General features: G+C 61.0%; 1 protein-coding gene across 3 annotated transcripts; it reads left to right on the top strand.

Moving 5' to 3' along the window:
* The first annotated feature begins 351 nt into the window (after positions 1-351).
* LOC120495799 (mitotic spindle positioning) lies at positions 352-6,916 on the top strand. Of its 3 annotated transcripts, none has more exons than XM_039695671.1 (5): positions 352-485; positions 2,460-4,561; positions 4,972-5,183; positions 5,597-5,635; positions 6,277-6,916. In XM_039695671.1, exons 2-5 carry the CDS (start codon positions 2,578-2,580, stop codon positions 6,361-6,363), a joined length of 2,322 nt encoding a protein of 773 aa, XP_039551605.1. In that variant the 5' UTR covers positions 352-485; positions 2,460-2,577; the 3' UTR covers positions 6,364-6,916. The 3 variants fall into 3 exon arrangements, with proteins under 3 accessions (XP_039551605.1, XP_039551614.1, XP_039551599.1); XM_039695665.1 differs by lacking the exon at positions 352-485 and adding an exon at positions 949-1,071; XM_039695680.1 differs by lacking the exons at positions 4,972-5,183; positions 5,597-5,635; positions 6,277-6,916 and adding exons at positions 955-1,071; positions 4,816-4,960 and having other exon boundaries at positions 468-485.
* Positions 6,917-6,979: the final 63 nt, after the last annotated feature.

Below are 6,979 nucleotides of genomic sequence, written 5' to 3'. Positions count from 1 at the left end.
TGGCTCTGCTGCTGTCCCCTCCCCTGCCATGTCCCCACCTTGGGGGACAGCAGGACAGGCAGGCTCTGGCTGAGGCTTCAGGGCCCCTCAGCGCCGTTCATGGAGGGGCAGGAAGAGCTGGAGCAGGGTTGTGGCTGCATGGCCACACCGTGCCCGTGCATTGGCACGTGGGTGTGCTGGCACCTTGGTGCACGGGGCACCAGCGAGTGCCAGGGCTCGGAGCCAAGGGCAGCCCCCCGGGCACGGGACCAGCTGCAGCAAGGTGACGGCAGCACAGGAATTTGGGGACAGGACGTGCTTCTTGGAACTGCCCACAGCCGCCTGGTGCTGGGCTTATCAGGGCCCTGCAGGCGCCCTCCTGCCCCCCACACCCCAGCGCTGCCCCCCCACACCCCAGCGCTGCCCCCCCGGCCACGCCCGGCACACGGGGCTCAGCTGGGCGCCCCGGGGGCATGGGGACCCCTGCCCTGCCAGCTCCATGGACAGTAAGTGCAGCGTGCTCGGGGGCCAGGGCAGTGCCAGGCGCTGGGGGGACGCCGTGCCCCCCTGGCCTCGGTGCCCAGAGTGGGATGGTGGCAGTGAGGGTGTGCAGGGAGGGCTGGGGTGGGCAGCAGAGGGGCATGGACACGTGCTGGGATGTCTGTGTGCATCAATACATTTGGGGGCAGCCCGTGGCTCGGGGGGGGCACGGGGTGGGCGCACTGCAGCTCTGCAGCCCTGTGCAGAGCCCCCAAGCTGGAGGGACCCTGGAAGGCACCCAGGTGTCTCCTTATGGGGGGGGGGGTCCCCAGGCCATACTGGTGGCAGTGTCATCAACCCTCCCCCGGTGCTTGGCTGGGCTGGGGGCAGCCCAGGACCCCCGAGCAGGACCCCCTGCAGCCCCACAGCAGCAGGCAGGGCTGAGGAGGTGGAATGTTTTGGCTGCAGCTCTGGGAGGGGCCGTTCCGCTTGCAGGGAGCCCTGATAAGAGCCCAGCTGGTTTCTGTGTCCCTGCTCCCCTCCTGTGCCAGCTGCCGGCGCTCCCCGCTGAGGGGGTCCCCTTCCAGCCGGGATTTCATCCCCCCAAACATGGTAAGAGGCGTGGGGCAGATGCTTTTTATTATCCTCGTCACTGGGGGCAATAAAAGAGCAAGAGTGAATCACAGCAGGGGAATTAAAAGGTAAATTCAGCCGGGCACAGCTTCAGGAAGAGAGGCTGAGGCACCAGGGCTGGGCACAGGGCTGGGCAGCAGTTCCAGCGCTGAGGCATCGCCTGGGGCTGGCCAGGGTGTCCCAGCTAACGAGACCCACGTGCTCCTGCCCCAGGAAAGGTTTAAAAAGCTCCCGGCTGGGGCCCAGCCCCGCTTGCTTTGCGGGAGGGAGGATGGTGCATCCCGGGAGGGCTGGGGGGCACCAGAATCGCTGCAGGAAGGAGGCAGGCACGGAGTGCTCTCCTCCTGGGGATGAGCCGGGATGCTCTGGATGCAGGGAACACCGGGCACCTGCCTCCAGCCTCATCCCGAGCTGTGCTTGCCAGGAGCGTGGCCCCCAGGCTCTGGGCTGCCCCTGCTGTCACCGTGGCCTTGCTCCAGTTTTGCTGTAAACTCCCAGGAGGCCGTGAGTGCCCGGGAACGGTGCCCAGCAGTGACACACCCTGGCCTGCCAGGGCTCACAGGTGGTGGCAAAGCCGCGGCTGAACCTCGGCAAACTGGCACAGGACGTGCTGCTGGCTCCAGGCACGTCCAGCTTGTCTGCAGGTGACATGTGTGTCACCACTCTGGAGCCAGGGATGGCATCTGCGATGAGGTGGCAGCTGCTGTCTCATGGGGGACCCACCTGTGCTGCCCCTCCCTGTCTGGCATCCGCTGCTCCAGCTGGCCCTGCAGGACTGACCCCGAGGCTGGGGCTGCTCCCTCCTGCCCTGCGTGCCAGGGGGGTTAAAGTCCCCTCGCTTTATGAGCCATGAAACTGTTTTTATGACCCCAGTGTTTCTAGAGCTGGGCTATTTGGAGGCTCCTTTCTGTAAATGGCACAGGAAGAGATTCCATGCAGGAGTGGATTCCATGCAGGAGTGGCCCTGGCACCGCCTCTCCCTGCCCAGGACTGGAGCTCCCTCCCTGCCCTGTGCCCGTGGAGAGGCCTGAGGCTGTCCGTGCCCAGAGCAGTGCCCAGCTGGATGTGGTGCCACCAGGAGCCTGTGGCTGGGGTCTCGCTGCCTCTGCAGCCTGGGCAGGTTTGGCTGTGCTCCCCCAGAGCCCGGCCAGGCTGGGGACACAGCTGGGGTGGGCTTCTGGGCTCTGTGGCAGCTCCTGTTGGGAACGGTGCTGTGTGCTCTGGCTGCTCCTGCCCCACACGGGGCAGGCTGGTGTGGCAGTTTCTGTCCCATGCCAAGGACAGTGGTGCCAGGCTGGGAGAGGGGCTGCATCTCACCCTCTGCTCCTTCTGCTGTTCTTAATCCTGCTCTCCCCTCCTGCTTGCAGGGCCAGCCAGGTCGAGACCCTCGGCCTCTGCTGAACTGGGACTCTGAGGGTGACCTCAGAACTGAGCAGTGGCCCCTGTCTGGGACAAGGTTGGCACAGGAGTGACCCTTCCCAGGAGATGGACAGAGTCACCAGGCACCTTGTGTTCCAGCTGCCACAGGCCTCGCACAGGCACGACTCGCTGGCAGACCTGAGGGCCAGCAGCGATGATGATGTGTTCAGCTCTGCTCAGCACAGCACCCAGAGGGTAGAAAATGGCTACAGCTGGAAGAGGAGGTCCCAGTCACCCTCGTATTTCCTGGAGGGTGGAAGAGATGTCTGGACCCCGTCCCCGGACAGGGAGTCCAAGCTAGAGGTGGTGAGATCGGGAAGCCTGTACGACCTCCGGGCTTACAAGGGTGAGAGGAAACCCTCAAAGCTCTATGATGATGAGGAGCAAGACCTCTACAGGGTCCCTCCACCCAACATCTCACCTGAGAAAGCCAGGGAGCTGGAAGATGAGAGGCAGGAGGTCATCCGGAGCCAGGTGATGAGGAAAAGCTCAACCATTGCGGAGAGGTGGAGCTCCATGGATGAGCTGGGCTCCATCAACACGGGCGTGGGCAGCCGAGGTGAAGGCAGGCACACAGGCAGTGTCCCCACCAGCTTTGCCATCTGGTTTGACAAACCTTCCCCAGGCAGGGCTGCAACGCCCGTTGACCCTGAGAATATTGACACGGAGCAGATCAACTTCTCTGCGGCTCGGCAGCAGTTCCTCATGCTGGAGAAGACCAACCCCGGCTCATTTTTCAGCCCAGGGCAGCAGGCCATGTCCCCAAGGCCAGAGTCAGTGACAAAAGTCTCCAGAGAAGAGTGGTACAGCCCTGAGATGGCCACGAAGGGTACGAGAGGCTACAGCAGTGCATCAAGCCAGAGCGGGACAGACAAGAGCGTTTACCAGGTTTATGGTGTGTCCTCCTACAAGACACCCGAGAAAGAGGAGGTTCATGCTCCCAGAAAAGCTCACACAGAAAGGTCATATCCCATCGGGAAGACGTCCATCCTGACCAAAGCAGGGTCCAGAGAAGACCTGGACTCTGGTTTGGGTGAGATGTATAACGAAGCCACTGCGGGCTATGCCAGCGATGGAAGCACCTCCAACGAGACCTCCCATGTGGATCTGCGGGCCAGCAGCGATGGGCTGGGCAAGGAGACGAGGGTCAGCAACGAGACGCCCATCGAGCGGGAGATCCGCATGGCCATGGAAAGGGAGGAGAACCTCTGGAAGGAAAGGGGGATCCAGCGGCTGACCTCCAGCAGCGAGCTGGTGGAGATCCAGACCAGGCCTGTCCTCAACATTCACGCGTCTCCCGGCCCAGGCAGGAAAGGGAAAGACAGAGGCCGCGCTTCCCTTTACGTCCAGAGGGAAATTGAACAGGAAACGAAGCGTGAGGAAGATCTGAAGAGGCAGGGGAGGCTGCTGGGGGCGTATGACAGGGGGACGCAGCAGGAGCTGGAGGAGCGCAGGAGGGTGTTCGAGCAGGAGGAAGCCCCCCCAGAGAAGCCCACTCCCCTGAAGCGGGCAGAGGAGAGGAGGAGCTGGGTTAAAGAGTTTGTGGTGGAGCAGCCCTCGAGCCCCAGCCCCGCAGAAGACACCAGGGCTGGGAGAAGCTACACAGCGAGCATCGCCCACTTCCAGCTGTCCCAGCCGCGCTTCGCCGCCAGCGAGAGGAGCCGGGAGCAGCCCTTGGTGTCCCAGCACGCTTCCGCCAGCGCCAGCAAATGGGGCAGCGAGGATTCCTGGGGAGGAAAGCTTCCCGACTCCACCCCGAGCCCCGCCAGCACTGCTGTCCTGCCCAGAGAGTACTTGAACCTCTCCTTCTGGAAGCCCAAGGTGTCCTTCGTGGAGGACATGGGGACGCAGAGCCCGCTGCGGAGGGAGGACGGCCGGGAGGAGCAGTACCGCCTGCGGACATGGAAGCCGCAGACGTCGGCGCTGATCGAGGAGGAGATCCGGAGCGACCTGCAGAGGGAAGAGGAGCTCCAGGAGCAGCGGCGGCGGCTGATGGACACCTACAGCAGTGCTGCTCCCCAGGAGGGCTCCCGCTCCAGGCACAGCTCTGGTAAGGGAGCAGAGGGGCATGGTGGCAGGGAAATGGTTTGGTGGGATGCCTGTAAGGATTCCTGGGTGCTGGTAGCAGGTTTGTCTTGGGAGAACTTGATACCAGCGCACTGGAGTCAGCAGAGCTGCTGCTGAGGAGGGATGGGCTCTGCAGGATTCCAGAGCTGCTCAGGTCTCAATGAGTTTGTGTCATGTTACAGCAGCAAACACGGCTGGAAGGGCCCAGCTAATGCATTTTACCCCTTGTTCCTGCGGTCCCTGGCTGGCCCCCAGGCATGGGGTCCAGGCTATGACCAAACCTGCTGGACCTGCTGTGGAGGGAGGTTTGGGGCAGGGGCCTGACACTCCTGTGGGTCTCCACCCCCTGGAAGTGGAAGTGAGGTCACCTCCCCAATGCTCTTTCTCTCCAAGCTGCCTCAGGTGCCAGTGGCAACTACTCAGTGTCCGAGTCTCCTGCCTCCTCTCCTGCCTCACACCAGACGGGGATCCTGGGGCTGATCTCATCCTTCACCCCACTAAGAGTGACCAGTTCCTCCCAGGGCAGTGCAGAGACCCTCACCCCTGACTCGTCGCGTTCCAGCCCCTTCGAGGAGCGGAGGAGGAGGGTGAAGGAGGATGGAAAGGTGAACATGCCCACTCTGCTGGTGCCAAGTGGTTGGGGGGCTCGAGCCTGGGGGAGACTGGTGGCTCTGGGGCTGGAGGTGGCTTTTCCTGACTCCCACCTGGAGCTGGAGATCCAGCTGCTCAGCCTGGTGGGAGACCTGGTGCTGGTGGCACCACCAAGGGGCCACATGAGCCCCCCAGGCAGCACCTGATGTTCAGAGCTGCCAGCCCTGGGTGGGACTGGGGAGGAGCAGCAGCTTCCTCCTGTGGGGGATGCTGGCCTGGGCTCTTTCCCCAACCCCAGGGAGGGCTTGGCTGCCTGTGCTGCCTTCCCTTGCCTCCCCTCTGCCCCTGCTGGGAGCCAGATCTGGCAGCCCCTGGATATTCCCCGGCCAGGCTGCCATTATCTAATCGTGTTTTCCTCTTTCCACAGTACGCAGGCATTGAACCCGTTGACAAGGTCAACACAGAGGTAAAATCCCTTCCTGAGCGCGGGGGCTGCCCTGACACCTCCCACCTTCCCCAGCTCCCCTCACTCCTGGAGGCTTGTGGGATGGACAGGGGGGGACAGGATGGTCCTGGCTCCCACGGGGCCACGGGCACCACTTGGGTGGAGAAAAGGAGGAGAAAAGGAGACTCAGAGGTGACCTTATCACTCTCCACAACTTCCTGAAGGGTGGTTGTAGTCAGGTGGGGTTGGTCTCCTTCTCCAGGCAGCAACTGGCAGAACCAGAGGACACAGTCTCAGGCTGTGTCAAGGGAAATGTAGGTTAGATATTAGGAAAAAGTTTTTCATGGAAAGAGTGATAAAGTTCTGGAATGGCTGCCGGGGGAGGTGGTGGAGTCACCATCCCTGGATGTGTGTAAAAAAAGATTGGATGTAGCACTGGGTGCCATGGTTTAGTTGAGGTGTCAAGGAACAGGTTGGACTTGAGCTTGGAGGTCTCTTCCAACCTTGTGATTCTGTGATTCTCTGATTTTGTGATTCTGTGACACTGGGTCAGGCAGAGCGGGTTGGGGAGCTGGCAGGGGGAGGGGGGACAGCTCTGCAAACCAGATCGTTGTGAAAGTCTCTTCCTTATAAAAAGATCCTGCACGTTCTGGTCTCGGCAGGTGGTGGAGAGCACCCGAGTGTTTCGCCACAAGAGCGCCATGGCGCAGCGCTGGGAGGCCGGGCAGTACGTCCGGGATGAGGACTGAGGGACCCCCGGGCTGGGGGCTGGCCCTGCTCACAACCGGCTGAGGCATGACCTAAATGCTCCATCAGCTCCACCCCTGGCCATCGCAACAATCAGAGGCGTGAACCCTGCAAATCAATCTGGTTTATTGTTAAACTGATAATCCTTCCATGCAATAGATCAGCTCCTTCCTCCTCCTCCTCCTCCCTGTGGGGTGGAGGAACACTTTTTTTTTTTTTCTTAAGAGGGAAAAAATTGGATCAGTATCTTTTTAATCACTTCTGCCTGGAGCTAGCCAGGTGAAATCACCCGATAATTCACTTTGCCCCTCGGGAGCTGTCTCAGGCTTATGAAAAAGCTGTTTTATTTCTCAGTGGTTTTAGGTTTTTAAGTACCACGAGGCTGAGCATTGCCTTGGGGCTACCTGAACTGAGGCCTCTGGATCAGTGTGGCCGTGGGACTTGGGAATCAACATTGGTTTAACTCCTGTGATCCATGGAGATGCAGCAATGGGATATAAAAATATATATAAATGCTGTTTATTTTGCTAATTTATTAAAGAGTTGTTATACTCCCTCGGTCTCCCAGGCCTGTTCTGTCCGCCTGCTCCACTGGTTTTGCTCCGGATTTTCAGAGGA

Source organism: Passer montanus, unplaced genomic scaffold, assembly GCF_014805655.1.
Source record: "Passer montanus isolate IOZ18808 unplaced genomic scaffold, ASM1480565v1 scaffold112, whole genome shotgun sequence".
NCBI lineage: Eukaryota > Metazoa > Chordata > Aves > Passeriformes > Passeridae > Passer > Passer montanus.
The sequence above is the reverse complement of the archived record's forward strand: the minus strand, read 5'-3'. Positions and strand labels throughout refer to the sequence as shown.